We start from the raw sequence: 22,730 nt of genomic DNA on the forward strand, positions 1-22,730 counted from the left end.
TTTTAAACTAAATATTAACACAATAAAAATTTTGGCGCTAAAATTTGTCTTTAAGTCAAGTAAAAAAGAGATTATTAATGAACCTCTTATCGCCATTATTTTGTAAAAAGGGGGAATTTTAAAGTGCATAATATATACAGGCCTATAATTAATCAGACAAATAGATAAATGGAATCACTATATAAATCTGAATTTATTTCATCCACAGTCTACACATATAGAGAAAATATTATTGTAGCTACCTAAAGAACATGGAAGCCACCGTGGTGCAATGGTTAGCATGCCCGCCTTGCATACACAAGGTCGTGGGTTCGATTCCTGCTACGACCGAACACCAAAAAGTTTTTCAGCGGTGGATTATCCCACCTCAGTAATGCTGGTGACAGTTCTGAGGGTTTCAAAGCTTCTCTAAGTGGTTTCACTGGAATGTGGAACGCCGTTCGGACTCGGCTATAAAAAGGAGGTCCCTTGTCATTGAGCTTAACATGGAATCGGGCAGCACTCAGTGATAAGAGAGAAGTGTGGTATCACAATGGACTGTATAGTCTAAGTGAGCCTATACATCGGGCTGCCACATAACCTAACCTAACCTAACCTACCTAAAGAACATCTTTGTGAAGGCGATGGAATAAAAATGGAACCCATAATTTGACTAGAAATACCTAAACATCATGAATTCGATTCAGTAATAGAAAAACTTTACTCAATTCCAACCACATACATATATGATTTATCGGGTGATATGTACGTATTGGAGGTATAAGTAATCTGGGGTATATTTTTTCAAGTTTTTCCGATTGGTTGTAGCGATTATATAAGAATACGCTTGGGTTATGTGGCCACATTTGCCGGAATCTGACATATCTAAACCTATCCAGCCGTATTCGAACGGCTTCAAACTGTTTGCTATTTTTAGCTCTTGGGCAATCAAAAAAGTGCTCACATAACTGTCGGATTCGACAAAATCCATGTTTTTATCGATATTTTCGAGTATTGGACTTCCAATGCGTGTTGCACCCTTGACATCGAAATTACCGGAACGGAATGGAAATTGCACGTAATTGGCTCTCATTCCACATGGCTCCATCTACCAGAAAGCAAGCGGTAGATACAGTGAGATACAGATAATTTTTATTTCATTAATTTTATTTCATTTGAAAAATGTTGTATAAGTTCATTTATTAAGTGATAGAAGCAAACTGCGCCAAATTTGGCATAATCTAAGTTTACATTGTTTGCACTAATACATACGTACAATTCTATTACAGGGTTGTTACAATGACGAGTATTTAAACTTAACGTAAAACTAACGATGAGATCAATTCATATTCAAATACATTTCAACTATAAATTCATCAACCAACAAAAAAAGCTAGATGCAGATAAATAACGCCATTTATTGGAAAAATAATATATTATTTTTTACTACACCCATAATTTATTTACATCCATGCGTTACAAAAAGATTTATTCAAACATATCTGACAGATGTTTGTACTAAGTTTACTCACAATTCTTTAGAGTATCGAAATATCATATTTATACAAAGTCTTCAATTCAATGTTTTTAGATTTTTACAAATTTACTGCTAATCAATTTGCTTTACATTTTCAAAATTATTCAAAATGGTGAAAAAAAATATATCTTCGTTTTCATCTCATACTTTTCGGCTGTTTCAGCGCAACTTCCTTGTTATTACATCATGTCTAAATGTTCTGCATTGGCAACTCTAATTTTTGTTATGTCAGAAAATAAATACGCAATACGCACCATAGATCTTATATTACATAGATGAGCCATGGGTATCAAACTATGTTTGACAGTTCCGAAGATTAAGACATAGATCTTATATTACATAGATGATCCATGGGTGTCAAACTATGTTTGACAGTTCCGAAGATTAAGAATAAACGAGAAATATAAGAGCACGCTTACAATCTCTTTCGTTTTCCTTTTTGTAGTTTGCCAGTTTTACACAAAATTAGAACGTTTATGATGCAACAGAGGATTTATAAATAAATTAATATATTAAAAGTTAATATTTGAACAAAAAATTGTGACCAAAACCGCGAAAATGCGAAATTTAATTTTGAGCAGCATTGCTCTTTACGAACAACACAAAAGCAAATGCGCAAAAATTAATATTTGGGTCAGACTCTTTAAGAAAAAATCAAAACGAAATGTCAGAAAATTAATTTTTGGAACTGACACAGTTTTTTAAAGAGAATAGTGGATCATCTATGTATTATAAGGTCTATGCGTAAAACCATTTTGTGTTGTTCATAGGCAATAGAAATACATAGATGTCCCACTCTTCTCTTTAAAAAAAAATGTTTCAGTTCCAAAAATTAATTTTCTGACATTTCGTTTTATTTTTTTTTTTTTCGTTAAGAGAGTTTCTTTTGTATTCGTTGTCCATTCACAATTAATTTTTTATGAGGAGTTTTTTATTACAGAACACCCTTTTTTGTTGAAAAGAGTACCAAAAATCTCTCAATTCTCTTGATTTTCTTCGTTTATTCTTAATCTTCGGAACTGTCAAACTTAGTTTGACACCCATGGGACATCTATGTATTTCTATTGTCTATGGTGTTGTTCGTAAAGAGCAATACTGCTCAAAATTAAATTTCGTATATTCGTGGTTTTGGTCACAATTTTTTGTTCAAATATTAACTTTTAATATATATATTTATTTATAAATCCTCTGTTGCATCATAAACGTTCTAATTTTGTGTAAAATTGGCACGAAAAAGATAATAAGCGTGCTCTTATTTTTCTCGTTTATTCTTAATCTTCGGAACTGTCAAACATAGTTTGACACCCATGGCTCATCTATGTAATATAAGATCTATGATTTTACGCTACTAAAACGCCAAAAGCATCTGATTTTTGGTAATAAATTGTTTTTGGTCAACAGAAATTAAGATTTTTCGTGAAAGTAATAATAAAACATATAAATAATAAATTAAATTTATCAAGGAGATCGCGATCTTGAAGTGACCAAAAGTTGGAACTTTGGTTATGTGTGAAAGAATTTAACAGCTAAATTCCGATGGTGGTTTCACAAATTTTGTAGGAAGGAAGATGGTAGTGAGAAATATATATAAAATTGTGAACAATTGTATATCCCTGTGGCAAAATTAAGATGACTTCAGCGAAAGGTGATGCGACGAAAGAAGACAATGACGACACAAATTGCTGTCGACCAAATGAATACAAATGTAAATACCTGAAAGATCTTAAAAATTTTCTTCATGAGGTGACGAAAGATGCTCTGACTAATAACACAGTGGGTGCTACTAATAATTGCGGAGGGGGTGGAGGCGGGGTCGAATTGCGATCTATGATATTGACTAGAAATACTACTGAAACATATCCCGTCTTAGAAACGGAACTGGAAGCAGAGATTATAATATTTATTTGGCACAAATTGCAACAATGCCCACAGCATTTTCGTATGGGTCTCACCAAAATGGCAGAAGAGGAAATTGGTCAAGAATTTAAAACACAAAAAAATCGTGAAGAGCTTATGGTAACCAACAAACAAATTAAAGAAGGGGATGGTAAAGAGAAAAGTTGTTTTGATTTGATCAAGCTGCAAAAATTTATTAATCAACAATTGGAAAAGATATTTTTACGTCTCTCCGATAACTCGAAAGAAGATATTTTGAAAAACTATGCCGAATGTGTAAGAAATTCCACACTAAATGACTTCTGTCCGCGCTATGCTGTGATGCAAATTAAGAACAAACCTCGAAAAATGGAAGATCGCAACGTATGTCTGCCTAGATTTGGAAAGCTGTTTGACCTTGATAACGAATACAGTTTCTTTGGAGTCTTTGATGGTCATTCGGGCTCATTGGCAGCAACATATACGGCCAATCAATTGCCGTATCTAATAGCAAGAAATCTTAAAGACATGAAACTTACAGGTCTGCAAACTGAAACAGACATTTATCGAGAAGCTATGGAGGCAAGTTTTCTAAAAGCTGATTCCAATTTTATAGCAAAGGAATTAGGAAGTGGCACAACAGCTGTCTGTGCCTTACTGAAATTCAACAGCAATAACACACATCACCTTTATGTTGCTTGGGTGGGAGACTCCAGATGTCTCTTAGTATCTCCCAGCGTATCTCTGCAATTGGTTAAACCCCACAAACCGGACAACATGGATGAAAGGAAAAGAATAGAATCAGTTGAAACAGGCGGTGCCGTTGTATTTGTGCAGGGTCATTGGCGCGTGAACGGAATAATAAATGTTTCTCGCTCCATAGGAGATCATTCGGTGAAAGCTGTTATAGCTGAGCCCGACTTTGTTGATGTTCCCCTACAAACCAATCACGATTTTCTGATATTGGGTTCTGATGGCCTTTGGGACCATGTCTCCGAAACGGATATTGTCAATTGCACCTACAATGCATTGACCAATGTTGAGCAAAATATAGATGATATACCCAAGCATTTGATAGAGCTAGCAAAGCAAGGAGACTCACAGGACAATATCACAGTTATATTAGTTTTGTTAAAAGAACGCTCAAATATCATTGAAAATTATACAAAATATTGTGTAGACAGATCCACATAGAATTCCATTGTACATTAGACGAAATGTAAAAAATCCAGTTATACAACTTCTTCCAATAACATTTTAGGGAATCAAATTTTGAAAACTAACAAAATACAATTGCAATCATTTTCCTTAAACAAATATGGTCTTTTTACAAAAACAAAAAAAAAAAACTAGTAACCTAATGCAATTTGTTGATACTTTCCTTAATTGTAATTACTTTCAATTTATATGCAATATCCATAGTATTAAAGTAGCTCGTAAGATACGTTGTCTAAAAAGCGCCTTTGTTTTATCGCATGAGTATTTACAATCTTGTGTTATTTAGTTTTGTGTAGTCTCTGCAAATTGTCCATGGAAAAAATATATAAGCTTCAGTAAAATTATTGTGCCTATTAACTACTACCCCACAAGAACAACAAACATACAACGACTCCAATTTACTTTTGAATAATATAAAATAAAGCTTAAATCCTTTAGTCCTACATACATATATTATACACAATCCCACAGTATATATACATCATAATTTATCAATGTACATTTAAAAAAAGTTCAAATATTTTTCACAGAAAAACCCAGTCTCCCGACAAAATAAAACAATTTTAAAAAACTAAAGTCGTTCTATTAAATTATGAATGGATTTGATTTTTGCAAACTACCGTAGATTTGCCAGCCTTGAGTAATTACTATGAAGCGCGCAAAATGTAGGTCTGTTATTAGGTATCCTTTTTGTGGGCTATAAAAACCTCTATTTTCCTCTACATATATCTAATTCAAAATCGACTAATCGTAGTTCAAGTCTTAAGCCAATTTATTAAATTGGTATCTATATGCATATAACCCTGGTGCTTTTTCTCCAAGAAAATGTAGTTGAATCCGTTAGCGTTTTCATTCCAGATTCTTATTATTAAAGAAACAGAAACAAAAAATATTAAAGCTAGAATACGGAAAATAATTCGTAAATATAAAAAACTATTGCGATCCGGGTGGAGGAGGTGAAGATTCAAACTGACCCATTGTTGGTGGCCGCATATGAAAAACTCCACCGCCATGTAACATTGGTGGAGGAACTTGTGCACTATTGAAAGGTGGTCTCATAGAATTATGTGGTGGATATGTTCCCATGGCGTACATTGGAGGAACTTGTGGAGGATACCCTTGCATAGGCATTGGCGGATAGCCTCCTCCATATCCGTAACCTTGAGGTGACACTGGGTAGCTTTGGGGATAATAATTGGAATGCCACGAACTAGGATGATTATTATTTTGATTTTGTTGATTTCGGTTATAAGGTGGACGATTTTGATGGTGAGGAGCACGTGGTCGGCCATAGTTTTGATTTGATCCTTCGTTTCCTCGCGAATGTGATTGGCGATTCCTGTAATTTGCTCCTTGCTGTGGCTGCGTTTGTTGTCTTGAAAACGAAGGTTGTGGTGCTTCGTCACTCGAATCCCTTCGGGGTCGTTTCTCGGGATCTTCGTGATCCGTTGGTCGGTTTTTGTTTCGCTGCTGTCGTCGTGCTAACTGTTCTTGTTCATCATCTGAATAGTCGAGATATCTTGGTGGAGGTTCAATATCATCTTTCCAAGACGCATCAGAGCCTTTCATATTCATTAAGCTCGATAAAATTATAAACTGTGTGTATTGGGTCTTGGGCGCCACATATACAACATCACCAACATTAATGTTCTTTTCATTGATTTGACTATTGGAATTAAATCGAACACAGTATAGAGGATCGGCTACTTGACCTAAAACATCAAATACCTCACCTAAAACTTTTTGACCTTTATCCAGGAATAGAACTGTTTCTAAATCCAATAATACCGAATTGGGTAAGGCACTAACCAACACCAATTGATCAACAATTGAATGAATCTTTCCCAGTTCAATACATTCATCTTCTGGTACTGTAATTTGCAAATCTTGTATAGGAGGCAAGTCTTCTATGAGCAGTTCACCTTTAGCTTTAACTTTAGTTTTTGGCTTCCTATTTTGTTTGTTACCCTCATTGTCGTCATCATCGTTATCGCCATCTTCATCATCTGATTCCAAGCATTTATCAATTTTCTTACGAATAACATTGAGATATTCCACATCGGAATCACCGCTGCTGCTTGAACTTTCCGAATCTGAATCCGAGTCAATGTCGACAACTTGATTGCGATAATCGTTATTTGAACTTAAAGGAACTTCAATTACAGAATCAGTATCCGATTCGTTGTCGGAACCATATTGGACTAATAAACTCAGACCAGTGGTTGAAAGAGTTGTTGTGCTAGATTCTAAGTTATCTTTTTGGGCGATTAAGGGTGCATTTTCAATGCAACTAGTTTCTTTTTCTGGTTGAGTTTTATAATTTTCGAGAGTATTGTTTGCGTCACTCATTACTGAAGAAACTGCTTCATTGTTTTCAATACTTTCCTCCATAGATGTTTCATTTATGTTAGTACTTTCCTCTTGATTACTAATCGGGTCCATTCCAAAAGATTTATCAATATGTGTACTGTTATCCGAGACACCACAATCATTTGTCATTTCAACACTTTGCTCATTTTCATTATGTTCATTGGCCACGTGATCTGCATTGACAGCATTGTGACAAGCAACACTATCTCCAAGCGTTGGTTCGTTTGATTTTTCCATTACTCCGGAAGACATTACTTCAACACTTAAAATATTTATTGGTTCCTTCATTTTCGGTATATCTGTTTGGTAAAAATATGTTATGATTATTACATTGCAGGATACTTTTTTTTTTGACTTACCTTCAACTTCTTCGCATTTTCCGGGTTCTATATCCAATTTCTCTACCATTTCGGAACTAGTCTGATTCTCTGTACATTCCATAGTTAAGATATTCAAATTGTTGCTACAAATAACATTGTCTGTTTTCAAACAAAAAGAAAAACGTGCTTAACTCTTCTTCTTCTCAAGTACATTTGGAACTGTTAACACTCTAACAAATTCAAAAACGTTCACTGAACCATTCCCAACAAAAATCAGAACGAGACTCTATTCCCAACATAAAGGTGGGTACTATAAATTGTATTTTTCGTTTTTCTTTCAAATCACTAAATTAGAAGTGCAAAAATAAATATCTGAAGACGATAATATTCTTATCAAAACATTGATGGAAAAATCTTAAAACTTGGATTGTGTATTATTATTAATAGAAGATGGTAACAAAAATGCTACAAAAACAACTTTACATATATAAATATTCAAGTAATATAAAAATTAATTAAGCAGTAATAAATTGTAGTTCAGTAAAGGTGAGTACTATGTTCAGTTTTCAAGCTGAAAACCCGCTTATTTTCAGGTTACTTTTTTAATTTAATTAAATAATAAATACAAAATGGTTCACAATGAATTCCTTAGATCTTTTCCATTCATTATTTCGCAAGACTTTTTATAAATATAATCGTCTTCATATATATTTTTGCACTTTTAATTCAGTGTTTTGGTGAAAAATGCGAACATAGTACTCACCTTAAAAAAAAAAATAAGTTTCTCATGAAATTAATTGATTAAGAACAGTATAGGTGAAAATAATATGGCTTTCGTTTCGAAATTTCCGCAGTTCCCTTATTAAAAAATGAAGGCAGATAATTTAAATTTTTGATTATTTTAGGAAAAGTAAACGCGAAAATAACGCGATTTTGAAGTCGAAAACCGAACGCAGTACATGCCTATAACTTCAAAATGAGTTGAGAAATTCAAATTCAACACTAACTTCGTTTAGCCACGTTCTTATTTCATTAAAGAATACAGTTTTGTATTTTACAGTGCTCTATGAAAACTTTCACGGATTTTGTAAATATTTGAATTCGGAGATAATGAGTTATAATTGATATGGAAAATTGAATAACCACATTGGTAATTATGGGTATTAAAATTCTATCGAAAATTTATTCATTATATAAACACTCATAATTTACACTGACTTTCTCTTTGCATGTATCATGTATTGGTCTCATGAAATAATTTAAATACATTTATTTTCACGTTTCAATTTTAGAAAGTACTTCATATATAAAACTTATAATAATATTGAGGCAGCAAGTCGTTAATAGTCATTAGTAGCTAGCCATTTAAAGGATGCAATACTGGTGCCGTGACATTTGCTGCGGCATTCAGTTTTTGTTCTTCTTTGTATCCAGTTTGTGATAAATGTTTTACAATATCTACCCAATCCCAACCGCGAGGCCGATCACCCTTATGGTTAGTTCTCTCCCATTGCCTTCGCTTCTGTGCTTTAGTTAGCTGTTCCTTCTTAACTTCCGTTTTAGCTGTGTCAGCATTGGTATCTGATATTTGAATTGCACTTACACCGACCTTATCCAAGTCTATAGATTGTACGAAAGGATGTTCTGGCTGTTCACTTGTTAGTTCATCTATACGCTCTTTGAGGCACTCAAATAAAGTATATGTCATTCCACAACCCAGCCATTGTTCACCTTCTTCCGTCAGAGCTGCTTGTATTTTTTGTTTAACTGCGGGAATGCTAAAATAAGAAATATAATTTGAAATGACGCTCACGGAACATTAATCTCCAGCTTGATATGACAGGATACTTACAGATTTCGATTATAGAACGTATCCATATTGATTGTGGGAAGCGTATTGGGATAATCTTCGTGCCATTTTATTTCAACCAGGAAGGATTTGAAGTTATCATCTTCACCATACTTATATTGGTATGTGGTAGGATCTATTTCCTTAAAAGCTTCATCTCCTTCATAAATTGATGACAATGCTTCTCTCTCTTCAGCCTGCTGCTCTAAAGTTTCTGACATTACGTAGAATTTTTCGTGTAGAACAATGCAATTCGAATTAATTACAAAACAAATCTGAATAAGTACGGTTTTTGTTGGGAATATGAGGACAGCTGCTTATGTTGACACATGGCATTGCAAACTAATTCAAAGTTGCTCGTATGACAAGGTTGCCACTTATGAACAACATTCTTTCACAGGTAGTAACAATTCGAAATTGAATTTGACTTATTGGGTCTAGAATTTCTCGCTAATAGAAATAAAATGTTGTACTTAAGGTTGAATTACACACCATGCGTCAATCCGTGCGTTGATGGAAGGGTTGATTTTTTTTCTGTTTGCGGCAGACTATAAAAAATACTGTTTTCTGAAGGGAAAAAATACGGTAGAAGCAAAAACTTGGCTTGATAATGAGTAATACACCCGAGTTTTTCCGTCGATATGTGACAATGGATGAAGCATGGCTCCATCACTACACTCCTGAGTCCAATCGACAGTCGGCTGAGTGGACAGCGACCGGTGAACCGTCTCCGAAGCGTGGAAAGACTCAAATTCCGCTGGCAAAGTAATGGCCTCTGTTTTTTGGGATGCGCATGGAATAATTTTTATCGATTATCTTGAGAAGGGAAAAAATCATCAACAGTGACTATTATATGGCATTATTGGAGCCTTTGAAGGTCGAAATCGCGGCAAAACGGCCCCATATGAAGAAGAAAAAAGTGTTATTCCACCAAGACAACGCATCGTGCCACAAGTCATTGAGAACGATGGCAAAAATTCATGAATTGGGCTTCGAATTGCTTCCCCACCCACCGTATTTTCCAGATCTGGCCCCAGCGATTTTTTCTTGTTCTCAGACTTCAAAAGGATGCTCGCAGGGAAAAATCTGGCTGCAATGAAGAGGTGATCGCCGAAACTGAGGCCTATTTTGAGGCAAAACCGAAGGAGTACTACCAAAATGGTATCAAAAAATTGGAAGGTCGTTATAATCGTTGTATCGCTCTTGATGGGAACTATGTTGAATAATAAAAACGAATTTTGACAAAAAAATGTGTTTTTCTTTGTTAGACCGGGGACTTATCAGTCAACCTGTTAAAAATACCTATAACATATCGGTATTTAGTAGTATTTTTCATTGATGCCACCAACTTCTCAGCTCAACTAGTACCCTAGTAAATCCCTTACTCTCTACACAGCATGCGAGATGTATATGGTCGGCTCATTTTCCTCCTTTTTTAATACGGTAGTTATTGTACATCCAAAGTTTTTTTTTTTGCAAACTCCTCTATCATTAAAACACAGTTTGTATTCAGTAAAAATTTTATTTCATATGCAATATTGAAATGAAAATGCAGAAGATGATATTAAAAGTATTATTAAAATGTTTGTGCCAAATAATTAAGTCAGTACAAAGTCACCAGAGGTGATACAATGGTGATGCATAAATATATAGATGCCCACGACTAAATGTATTTTTTTTTGCAATTTATTTTAATACACACTCAGAGCGAATAAAGTATAACATTTCTAATTTTTGGAAGCACGGAATGTGATAATTATTAATTGGTCAACTTAAAATAAAGTTAATCGCAATGAGATGATACAAAAAATATAATTGATCTAAGCTCATTTGAATATGAATTATAATGCTGATATAAAACTAGGATTTAATTCGTTGCCTTATAAATGAATGGATTGTTTTTTTTTTCCTTTTTTTGTTGTATTGATATTTTGGTAATGTATAATAGAAGGATTTTATAAGATGTGACAGCTTCAATTTGAAATCTCTCCTATTTAAAATACTCAAGGAGTTTCTTTTTTTACTATACAAAGCAGAAAAACTGCGAAAACAATGCAAGCAAGTCAACAAATTATACGATTTACAAACATGTTACAGCAGTCATATGCTAGTGTCAATTGCAAATTTATTTACGTCAGTGTTTCTTCCTTATTTCCATTTTGTTTAGAAATAGAAGAACCAACCACTATCACTACTTATAAAACCTTTCTCAGAAGAACATTGGCGACAATTCCTTAAAATTGTAACAACAATCTAAATTGTTTAATTTTAAATAAAAATGTTCGTATCTGGACAGGTACTTCTAAAGATGATATGAGATAGGGATACATAGAAGAAAAGATAATGTAATGTACAACTCAAATTTCAATAGCCATAATTGTCATATACATGTGGAAAAGGCGCCATTGTGACTTCAAGTATATATTTGTTGTATATTTCAGTGTAAAATTCTAATATGTATATTGTTGTTATTCATCTATCGAAAACTATATATTAAATACAACTACATTTGCATATCAAAGGATTTCCAAAATGTTTTCATTCTTTGTATGTATGTACTTAATTATGCACGCGTGTAAATTCGGGATATAGTAAAATAGGGAATCTTTAAAAATGTATAAAGTTGTTATTGTTAGTTCAAAAGATTTCTCCAAAAATTTATGTTGTATTTGTCTTTTTCTTCTATATGTTTTTTTTTTTGTGTTACGCGACTTTTTAATGTTTCTTATTTACTATTTCCAAGTTCAAGTATCAATAATTTATATATTGTTAATTTACATCATGAAACTTTTCAACTACAAACTAATTTATTTCTAAATGTAATTTTATTGCTTCGAATATCTTGTTAAGTTTTTTTTTTGTGACCTCAAAAAGGGGGAATTGCAATATCAAAATAATTGCTTAAACGGATGCATATTAATAGGGGTTTCTCATAATTTAAGGCAGAAATGTTGCTTATAAATTTAAATCTTTTGAAAGATTCTTAGACAAATCAAATAAAAATATAATGTATAACAAAATAAATAACAATATTAAAGATTCGGCATATTTCGAGGGGATATGTTCTAGGAAAATTGCACACTTAAAATTGCCCATAAACATAATATATTACAATTATATCTATTTTGATATTTCCGCAAACATTGATGGAAACTTATTGGCAGAAAAAAACATTTGCTGAAACAGCATAAGGGAAAAGTAAACGATTTTTATCTTTTAGCTAAATTGGACAATACAATACTTAGTTTATAATTCTAGAGGCTCTTGCAAAGCAATGTAATATATAGTTAATTTTATCTTTCTTTTCTTTTAAAAAATTGAAAGACTTTTCAAATTAACTTGCTGAAGCTTGAAGTACACATTATCGTCATTTTCAAAAAGGTTAATGTAAATTGTAAACCTACTTTTAGCATATAAATTCTTTCGTTTAACTATTTATAAATTATTTGAAAATTAAATTGAAATGGAGATTTATACGGATGCCCATTTTGATAAAGTCGAATTTTTGTAAATTGAAAAAATGTAGCAATTATAATTTCACAGAAATTAAAAATGTTTTTATTTTATAGCCAAATCTTTTCTTTCTAGATATAAAAATGAACACATTCATTTAAAAAACTTTCGAGATTCGTTTACAACTAACAATAGGGGAATCAACTAAAAGTTCTTTGACTAATACGCCGATCTAGTTAATGATAACAAAACAACATAATTATCTAATTTAACTAACTAAATGTAGGACTAAACATTGTAAAAAATATACTCTCCAAGGAGACTAAAACAACAAAATGTTACGAAAACAATTCATTACTTTACCTTTGCTAAAGCAATACGTTGAATTGACTAAATCATTTTTTTCGATTTAAGCTTTCCAATTTAAGCGATATTCATCAACATTTAATAAATGTTGAGAAGTTACCCAACCTAATACAATTATTATTATTATTTATTAATTTTTAAATGAAATTAAGCCACAGAATTTCTTACCTTCTTGTTGAGCTAAGTTGTAGAACTCTTGCCATTTGCTTTGAATCTCCCAATATTTCTCTTTTATTTGATTCCGGTCTTGCAAATAGGAGACCGCAAAGAAATATGCCTTCAGCACATCCTGAGGTAAGGTATTAAAATGCAAATAAACACCTAGAAATTTTTTGCTTTCAGCAATAATGAAATGTTCATGTGGATCGAATGAGGAGACAATATTGTCGACAACATGACTATGCTGGTACTCATCAACAAGATTTTTAATGGACAGGCCTAGGCGTATATTTAAAGATACGGACACTGTCTGGCCCACTGTAACACGTTCCAATTTGTTGACCTGGTAAATAAAACAATTACTTCCAATTTATTCTCTAAACAATGTGTTTTGTTAGTGTGGCTTACTTGATGTGGTGTTAGCATTCTTCCGGATCTAAAGAATTCCTCCAATGTAATTAAATATCTTGATTCATTAAATGTTCTCAAACAAATAGCTTTCACGGCTTTCAAGTTGGCATAAAGATGTAATAAAATAACAACCGCAAATACTCCATATAAAACTCTACGAAACAATAAAAAAAAATATTAACAATATTAAATTGGAATGGTTTTTATGTATTGTTTTTAGATACCCTTGCGTTTTAATGGCGCTTAATAAATATAAGCCCACAAATGAAGCAATTAGATTAACACAAGTCTCTTGGGAACTGTCTTTTGAATTGACGTCGGCTAAATTACCACGCAAAGCATGGTGTTGTGTTAATGCTGCTCGTGTAGCGCCACCTGAATAAATGAAAAATAGTATATTTATGGATGATTATGCGAATTTGATTTCTATGGGCAAAACTTACCAGCGACTCCCACAATTGCTTTTAAAACAGTCGACGCACACAAAATTTGGGTACTTAAATGGGGATATTTTGGAAGTACATATATCTCTATGCCCATGGCCAAATCATTAAGGAAATCAGCTCTTAAACGCCATTTTTTACTGTCAATATCTAATTGAGCTCCTTTCCACCAGGAGAAGAAAATACGCCCCAAGTGACCACTGCCTTCTTTCAAAATCCATGCAACAGTGGCAGAATAAGCATTGATATTTTCATTGCCAACTCCCAGACCTTTTAGAATGGCGTGTGTACACAATGTTCCTGGAAATGTTTATAATTAGTAGTCTTAAGAAATTATTTAAAGCTTATCAATTCTTAAGAACATTCATTAAATAATAAAATAACAAACTATGTAATAACAATGACTTTGATCAAAATGTCATCCTTTAAAGAACATTCTAGTTCATATTACAAGAATACAATATTACTAGATAACATACCACATATAGTACTACAAAAAGCTTGAATGGTGTCCCAAATCTGATAGGCTGCGTAATCATCGCTTACACTGTCAGGATATCCCTTCGGTAAAAATATTTGTTGGAATAACCGATATAGGAAGAATTTCTCATGTATAACCAATTTATCACTCTTTAGTGGAACTCGAACGATGGTCTTTTGTTCTAATTAAGCAAATGTATACAGATTAGATCATTCCGTAGACTTTCTATCAAAGTTATTATTGCTTACCTGCGGGAGTTACATAGATAATTTCTTCACCTCTCGTTCCATATTGCTCGCGAAAATGTATTTTCATGATTGTATGTTAATTTTACGATTTAATTTGAATTCGATTTTTCAATTACTTTATCTTTATGTTGTTTATCGCAATGCGACGTAAATTTCTTTGAACGTGTTCCAAACTATAGCATTCGTGGCAAACTCAATTTTTTTATTGTTGCTTCTATGTTCTAGAGCCTTATTCAGCCCCTCCCTCACACTTCAATTTTCACAATTCGACAACCGCGCCATTAATTCCAACTGGATAATATAATCAACAACAACAACAAGACTATAATAAATAATACAGACGTGTCTCTTCTATTTACGCCTTCTTTGACCTTTAATCGATGTTTGTTGGTTGCCAAATGGATGATGGATCCTTAATTTCTGTAATTATCCTTGTATATTTGGCTCAAACATGTTTCACCGTATAACTTTGCCACCCCCTCTTAGTAAACATATTATGTGCCTGTATGCCAATATTGATAGTGTTTGTGTTCGATAGTTTCTATGTGTACGTGTTAATGTCCTTTACAAATTATGCCAAATTATTTATTCTAACAGAAAATCACATATAATCCAGTATTAGACTTCTTGTTTTAATTGACTTGTAGTTGAAGTTTATTCTAAATTATTTACAATTGATAATATATATAGATTTATGTAAAATAAAAAAATTTAAAACTTTTCTAAATTTTCACTTGTTTTGTTACTGTAACCTTCGCAGTTTTACTATCTAATGGCATGGGGGATAATCTGATAATTCGATAATTGAACCGGTTTCCATTTTAACAACACTCATGAACCGATTGTTTAGTTTGTATCGGTTTTTGTTTACTGCGACAAATGTCTGTTATGAATTGATTATTACAGTAGAAAAAAATTTTTAACATGGCAATGGCCAAAATTTAAACTGAAATTCTTTTTGTAACCAATTTTCTTTTATATGAGAAATATCCTATATAAATCCATTATTTTTATTAGTTTTAATTTGGCAATCCAATAACCGACTTTCGCACTTTTTGTTGATAAATTCGGGTATTTATACTTTCTTCTCATAGAACCATTATATCGATATTTAATACATTTCATCGACGTTTGTGAACCGGGTTTCACTTGTTTTGATGGCAATGAAGTCCGAAGTTGATTCGTTTACATGTGACGGCTTCAAGAAATGATTGTTGTGCAAATGGAGTTGCCAATCTTCATTAATGGAGGAAATTATTACAGTTAATGTTTTAAAATTTAAATGTTAGGTTTAGTAATTAAAGTTTTTAAGGTTGTGAAGTGTAAATTAGTCGCAGTTCCGAAACGATCGTCCGTCCAACCATCAAAACAATACGATTGTAGAAGTAGAAACCAACAATAACAAAACAAAATTAGGCTGATTGTGAATAGGATAATTCGGTATGTATTCGGGGTCAGATGGTACGAACATGTGAGTGGAAAAGTAAAGGAGTTTCTAGGTTGCAGTGTTGATGGTTATATTTCAATTCGGAAATTGCTGTTTTTTTACAGGGCATTAAAAAGGTCGATGCCTTCTGATCTTATATCTAGATTTGTTTTCTCTCGTTCAGTACGGAACCCGCAAATCATTATACCATTTATTCATTGTTCCACATTTGAGAGATCATTTGTGGTATCCATAGCCAGGATATTGAATGCCTTGCCGATAGTGCTCAGGAATTTCAATTTCACGGTTGTCCAGTTCAGGAATGAATTGTTGCTTAGATTCCAAAATGAGTAATTGATAATGTTTATATAGCCAAGGGTCTCATTAATAGGGATATATATAGTTGTCGCCCGAACCTTAAGCCATATATATGAATAGATAAATAGTTATAGATAGCCATAATTGGCCATGTTAATCAATGGAATTAATATGTATTTATTTGAATTTAGTACTTTTCTAGTGATATATAGAATTAAGATTTACTAAAAAAGCAGTACACTATTATTGGCCTCAATTGGCTTATTGTATTGTCTCAATAAATTGAAATTGAAATTTTCTTGATAATAATTATTTTTTGCTTACTCTAGCGACACGCTCACTCTAGATACACAAATGAAGTACACATTAGTATTAACTTTTATTAAATTTTATTTTATTTTAAAGAATAAAACTTACTATATTGATACTTTGGGTCACTACTCTTGTTTGGAACTTTTGGTTTTGGTTACCACATACGATACACGAACTTAGTATCGGGTTTAAGTTGAAATTTTTTTTCTCCCCTAAAAATTGAATTTGAATAAAATACACAAATTCTTATATTTCATATACATATATATATATATACATCTTCAACATAATCAACCCTAATTATTAATTACTTAGTTTTTATTTAATTTTTAATATTTTTAGGCATATTTAGGGCGTGAAATACAACATAAAAGTTGACTCTTTTCAGCGTCAGAATGTCGTTTGAATTGTATAATAGATGTTGATGATTTTCGTTGATCTGAAAATATTTATGAACAAAAATTTTACATAAAGACAAAATTCTTGTTTCTGCCATCTTGTTTCACAATGAAAATCACAGAAAACAAATTGATGATTTGTGTTAGGTTAGGTATATGATTTAATGTTTTTCCCAATTTAAATGAATAGAGAAATCGGAAATTAATTTCATATTCCCCCTGTTCTGGTTTATGAATTACGAAATCTAATCCTACTATATAATTTTTACTACTAAGAGAAATCTATAGAGATTTTAAATATATATTGTTTAAACGTTCGATTTACCAAAATTTTCATGAATTCTATCAACATGTCCTTAAGGGCATTGGTTTATAAAATAAATGAATAAATAAATTCTTTCTGAAAGGCAAGAAAATTGTTTTTTTGCGAATTCGTAAACCAGAACATGGGGGTATGATACACTCAAAAGAAATAAGAGCAATTAACAACTTTGTTCCCCTTTTCAGTTCAATCACAAAATGTTCTCGAAACACAAAAATGATAGTATTAAACACAGTTTTAATTGGGTATAAAAAATACTTGATTAAAAATTTATTTCATTAGCAAATTTAAATTTACAACCCAGTTAATTTTTTAATTAAAAAAGGTAACTATTTTCAATTACTTTCTGAATTGATTTAGTGTTTTTAGTTTGATTAAAAATTTATTGTTTGAAATAAATTTTTATTTTAAAATTAAAAAAATATTCATCACTTTTTTCAACTGATTTAGTCTTGATTAAAAAGTTAATTGTATCAAATTATTTATTAATTGAAAAAAAAAATCATCTTCAATCAACTTTTTAGTTGCAAATATTTTGGTGATAATTTTCTGTGTGCTGAAAAGGGGAATCTGTCTCGATAACTTGCTCTCTCATCGACGGAATCATGGTTAGAACATATAACATATGTGGAGAAGTATATATATGAATACTATATTTGTACATACCCATATTAGAAATTGGCATAATTTTTTGAATTTCTGTTATTAAAAGCTCCATATCGTTGATGTCATTTGCAATACTGCAAAGCTCTTCCGATCTAAAATCGGGATTTATTTGTTTGCACAGCAATAGTTGCCCAAGAACATTACCAAAATTCGTTGGTCTGGATCGATTTTCTAAAATTACAATAGAAATTAAAAAAATATATATATACATATTAATAAGGTGACGTTGAGGTGCATAACTTTATATGTTTTTATAAGTTACCATTAATTCTGCTCATATCCATGGGAATTATTTGTATTAATCGATAACTTTTAAGCAGCTCATTGGAGAAGATTTGAAGCAAATGTAATAGTGGGGTCAAATGTGATGTATCGTGTGGAGTACAGGTAACATCCAAATTAGTGCTGAAAATAAAAAAGAATAAGTAAAATTATAACATTTAACAGAAAATGTAAACATTTTATTTTCGAAGAGAGTAGTGTACGCTCAAAGAAAATTGTAAGTAGCCACAGCAGTATAATCTTAGCTGATTATGGGGAGCCACCGTGGTGCAATGGTTAGCATGCCCGCCTTGCATACAAAAGGTCGTGGGTTCGATTCCTGCTTCGACGGAACACCAAAAAGTTTTTTCAGCGGTGGATTATCCCACCTCAGTAATGCTGGTGACATTTCTGAGGGTTTCAAAGATTCTCTAAGTGGTTTCACTACAATGTGGAACGCCGTTCGGACTCGGCTATAAAAAGGAGGTCCCTTGTCATTGAGCTTAACATGGAATCGGGCAGCACTCAGTGATAAGAGAGAAGTCTAAGTGAGCCTGATACATCGGGCTGCCACCTAACCTAACCTAGCTGATTATGAGTAACGTGGGTTAGCTTAAAAGCTTTTAATAATTTGAAAGGGCTGTCATATTCAAAACACTATTTTTCGTTCATGAAAATCCAATGGGTAATCATTAAGACAAAAATTAAGAATTACTGTTCTCTAGATCAAGAATTAGAATAAGTGAAGAGATGACTCCGACTGACATACAAATTCAAAGCATTAGAATCGTTGCCTGACACAGCAACTGCCGCTTCAGAGGTACTGATGGTAGTTATCCCACTCGATTTACACGTAAGGATGACAGCAGAGCTGACACTTATGAGACTTAAGAGCTTGGACACGCTGGAGAGGGCTGCCTGCAGGCATACTGAAATTCTTACCGGGCATTATAGAGAGACGGACCATATCGCCACGCAGCATGTTTATCATTACAAATAGGCACACATTATACCAAGTACAGAGGAGTGGGAGGACAGGAGGATACCCTTCGGAACGTATACACGGATCAAAGATGGAAGAAGGAACGGGCAGCGGTATTTGCACTGAACTGGGAATAAGGAAGTCTAAGTGATTGCAGTATTTTTCTGCGATCACGGATGCTGCTGAGTTGCTGTTGATGAGGCCGTTATTCAGAAGCGATATCAGTACCTGGGCACTGTAGGATAATAGGAAATGAGGAAGCGGATGTGCTGGCTAAGGAGGGCGCTCGAGGAACGAATAATGTCCTAGTGGACGTTTATGCTCCACTATCTTCTTATCATTACAGAATAGAGGTCAGATATGATGAATTATGGCGAAGACGCTGGGTCTCTTCTGCGAGCAAACCAAGTCGATATGGGAAATTATAATGTCGATGAACAGAGAGGAATTGCGGTCATTGATTGACATCATAATAGGACATAACATATTTGGGAAACACATGGTAAGAATAGGCTTTAAAGATGATGATATCAGTAGATGGTGCCTGGACCCGGAAGTTACGGAAGACTCGTACCAATTCCTATGCCATTGTCCAGCATTATCCTTTAGAAGAAACAAGATACTGGGCTCCAATTTCATGCAGGCTCTCACTGATCGGTGGGAGTGCAGCTTAAGGAACTTATTTACCTTCATCAGGGCCTCTGGTTGGAAGAAGATGGAAAGATCACATCGAAGAATCACAATGGACCTATATGTCATTCTCTACAACCTAACCTAACCTATTATAATCGTTTTTTTTTTTTTTGAGTGTATTAGTTATAGAAATTAGAGGAAAGTCTTGGTTGGTATATCTATTAAACTATTCGCATATTGAATAATTTTTAATAATTATCACAAACTCTTACTGGAAATCGTTCGTTTATTTCAAAAAATCAGTGGAGAAATTTGTTTTAGCTACGCCAACAAAGTAAAGTTATTCAGAACATCATAACTCACCTTTTTACCAAATCAATGATCACATCCACAGCGTGTTTAAACTCATCCACACAAATATGACGATATTTACGTATTTTTTCACGTAAATCGGGACTATCCTTGGATTGGCCCACATGTATAAGCATATCTCGAAATAACGCGACATGGGAATTTATATCAGAAATAAGCTAAATTGTAGAAAGAAATTAAATTTCTCGACAAATTCAATTTCATTCGATTGTTGTTTAACCTTTTGAGGATTTTTCGATGGTAGAAAAATGTTTGACATATAAATGGAAAGCCGATGGGCTATAACAGCTGAATTTCTATATTGTTCATAAGGATATCCGTTAATATTAGCAGCCATGTTGTTGGACACTGCGTTAAATGAAAGACACTGAACTTGTGTTGGACTTGGACTACTTTTTTATTGGCATAGCATTAAGGGATCTTTTATGTTGAGATTTTCATATAATACACCCCTACTATCCACCAGATGACTACAAATGTTGTTTTGTTGTTTTCTTTTCAATTTGTTTGGACTGTTGATTGTGAATATGAGGTCTTCGTTTGTGTCTTTGGTATATGCAATGTTTTTCAATAGCACCAAAAGTAAACATTAGTGCACACAATAATGAACATTTTGAATAAATAATTACACTTAGTATGCAAAACAAAAAACAAAAGGTCAAGCTGTATTCAGTCTGCCAGGAAGAAGTAAAAATATAACAGCCTCTTTCAAAATGCGTTTATAGAATGTTTATATAATACATTTTTGACCTATTCCTGTCAATGGTATGAAATCTCATTAGAAAGAAAAACAGTCACTCGAATTCGAATCATTTTGAGTTTTTCTATTTTTGAAAGTTCGAAAAATTAGTATTTTAAAGTCAAATAAATAAATAAATGTTCTCTTCTGTGACCTCTATTATTCATTATACCCTGCGTCACCCTGTGGAACAGGATAAGCTAGTGCATATGTTTGCTACATCCAGAAGGAGAAGAGATAGACATATGGTGTCTTTTGATCCAGCCATGCCCGTCCGTTTGTGAACACATTTTTATGATCATAGTCTAGGTCGCAGTTTTAGGTCAATAAACTTCAATTTTTGCACAAGTATGTGTTTTGGACGAGAATAGAACCCTATTGATTTTGAAAGTTATCGGCACAGATTTAGATATAGCTTGTATGTATATCTTTCGCCTGAGACTACCGCCCTGCCAGCATTTCAAAGTTCCATTTCATCTTCATCGCTACCACAGACTCGTAAATGTCACTACAACCATCCTACTGTGATGGGGGGCAGCATATCATAAAGTACAAAATGTACTTCATACATGTATTTTGCCATCACTACTTTTACAAAAGCCATTTTATTTTTTGTGAAACGCCAAGCGCAACCAGCTTGTTATATTTTATTTAAATAAAAACGAAAATAAAGTTCTGAAAACATAGATTTTACGCTTAAAATTGTGAAAGGTATATTGGTGAACAATTTTTGATTTTCCAAATGGAATAAAGTGATTGTTTTTCAAATATTTTACAGACACGCTGCCTCCATCGAATAAAAACACTGGCTGATCGACGCTGCAACATGTAACTCGCTACTTGTAACTCTACATCATCATTAATGCAAAAAATTATGTTAAATGTGATGTGATAGTGGTATAAATGTTATATTTTTAAGAATTTGTAAATGATTAATCAAATTAATAAATATCTAAGCAAACGTGTTTTACTCGACCACAATGATTCTTTTACCACTATCTTAAAATGTGCTTTTTCTGATTGTTTGGAGGGTCTCTTATTGGCGTCGTTCTAAATTGATCTATAAAGGCACCTAATAATTGCACTCATGCGAAACCTTTTTGTAGTAACTTCACGTGGTACAACTTCTCAATAGTGACGGCGCTTTTCCGACGAGTTTTTGATATCGTATATGATTGTTTTCGACGTACTGGGGATTCTCAGAAGCGCCCCCAAATTCAAAAAATGTTGGCAGGGCGTGACCAAAGTTGTAAGCCGAAATTTTGCACAAAGAGTAGAATTGCCATTCTGAATATGCATGTCCGATTTGTTTGAAATCGGTTCAGATTTTTATATAGCTCCCATATATATCTTTCTCCCGATTTAGTCTCATATGACCATCGTAGGTCAACATTTTATTGGGAGCCACAGTGGCGCAATGGATAGCATCCCCGCCTTTCGTACAAAAGTTTTTTAGCGGTTTCACAGCAATTCGGTCTCGGCCATAAAAAGGAGGCCCCTTGTCATTGAGCTAAACATGAAATCGGAAGTTCAACTCTGTGTTATCCCAATGTCTAAGTGAGCCTTAAATATCGGGTTTCCACCTATCCTAG

General features: G+C 33.1%; 5 protein-coding genes across 5 annotated transcripts; 1 reads left to right on the plus strand and 4 right to left on the minus strand.

Annotated features, from left to right (window-relative positions):
* The first annotated feature begins 2,851 nt into the window (after positions 1-2,851).
* LOC142227196 (protein phosphatase 1F) lies at positions 2,852-5,185 on the plus strand. The gene has a single exon (XM_075297608.1). The coding sequence runs from the start codon at positions 3,146-3,148 to the stop codon at positions 4,583-4,585; it is 1,440 nt and encodes a 479-aa protein (XP_075153723.1). The 5' UTR covers positions 2,852-3,145; the 3' UTR covers positions 4,586-5,185.
* A 264-nt stretch (positions 5,186-5,449) lies between these two features.
* On the minus strand, positions 5,450-7,516 carry LOC142227195 (uncharacterized). The gene is made up of 2 exons (XM_075297607.1): positions 7,339-7,516; positions 5,450-7,278 (listed from the first exon to the last, which is right to left on the minus strand). Exons 1-2 carry the CDS (start codon positions 7,418-7,420, stop codon positions 5,543-5,545), a joined length of 1,818 nt encoding a protein of 605 aa, XP_075153722.1. The 5' UTR covers positions 7,421-7,516; the 3' UTR covers positions 5,450-5,542.
* Positions 7,517-8,453: 937 nt separating this feature from the next.
* On the minus strand, positions 8,454-9,490 carry LOC142227197 (RWD domain-containing protein 4). Its single transcript, XM_075297609.1, has 2 exons — positions 9,152-9,490; positions 8,454-9,077 (listed from the first exon to the last, which is right to left on the minus strand). The coding sequence occupies exons 1-2, from the start codon at positions 9,367-9,369 to the stop codon at positions 8,657-8,659; spliced, it is 639 nt and encodes a 212-aa protein (XP_075153724.1). The 5' UTR covers positions 9,370-9,490; the 3' UTR covers positions 8,454-8,656.
* Positions 9,491-10,650: 1,160 nt separating this feature from the next.
* On the minus strand, positions 10,651-15,483 carry LOC142227198 (RUS family member 1). Its single transcript, XM_075297610.1, has 7 exons — positions 14,710-15,483; positions 14,460-14,642; positions 13,981-14,280; positions 13,762-13,912; positions 13,535-13,691; positions 13,136-13,469; positions 10,651-13,072 (listed from the first exon to the last, which is right to left on the minus strand). The coding sequence occupies exons 1-7, from the start codon at positions 14,774-14,776 to the stop codon at positions 13,011-13,013; spliced, it is 1,254 nt and encodes a 417-aa protein (XP_075153725.1). The 5' UTR covers positions 14,777-15,483; the 3' UTR covers positions 10,651-13,010.
* A 1,342-nt stretch (positions 15,484-16,825) lies between these two features.
* Positions 16,826-20,777, minus strand: LOC142227199 (uncharacterized). Its single transcript, XM_075297611.1, has 5 exons — positions 20,620-20,777; positions 20,391-20,557; positions 18,414-18,556; positions 18,152-18,322; positions 16,826-17,204 (listed from the first exon to the last, which is right to left on the minus strand). The coding sequence occupies exons 1-5, from the start codon at positions 20,734-20,736 to the stop codon at positions 17,104-17,106; spliced, it is 699 nt and encodes a 232-aa protein (XP_075153726.1). The 5' UTR covers positions 20,737-20,777; the 3' UTR covers positions 16,826-17,103.
* Between the last annotated feature and the right edge of the window lie 1,953 nt (positions 20,778-22,730).

This window comes from Haematobia irritans, chromosome 2, assembly GCF_050003625.1.
Source record: "Haematobia irritans isolate KBUSLIRL chromosome 2, ASM5000362v1, whole genome shotgun sequence".
In the NCBI taxonomy this organism is placed as follows: Eukaryota; Metazoa; Arthropoda; class Insecta; order Diptera; family Muscidae; genus Haematobia; species Haematobia irritans.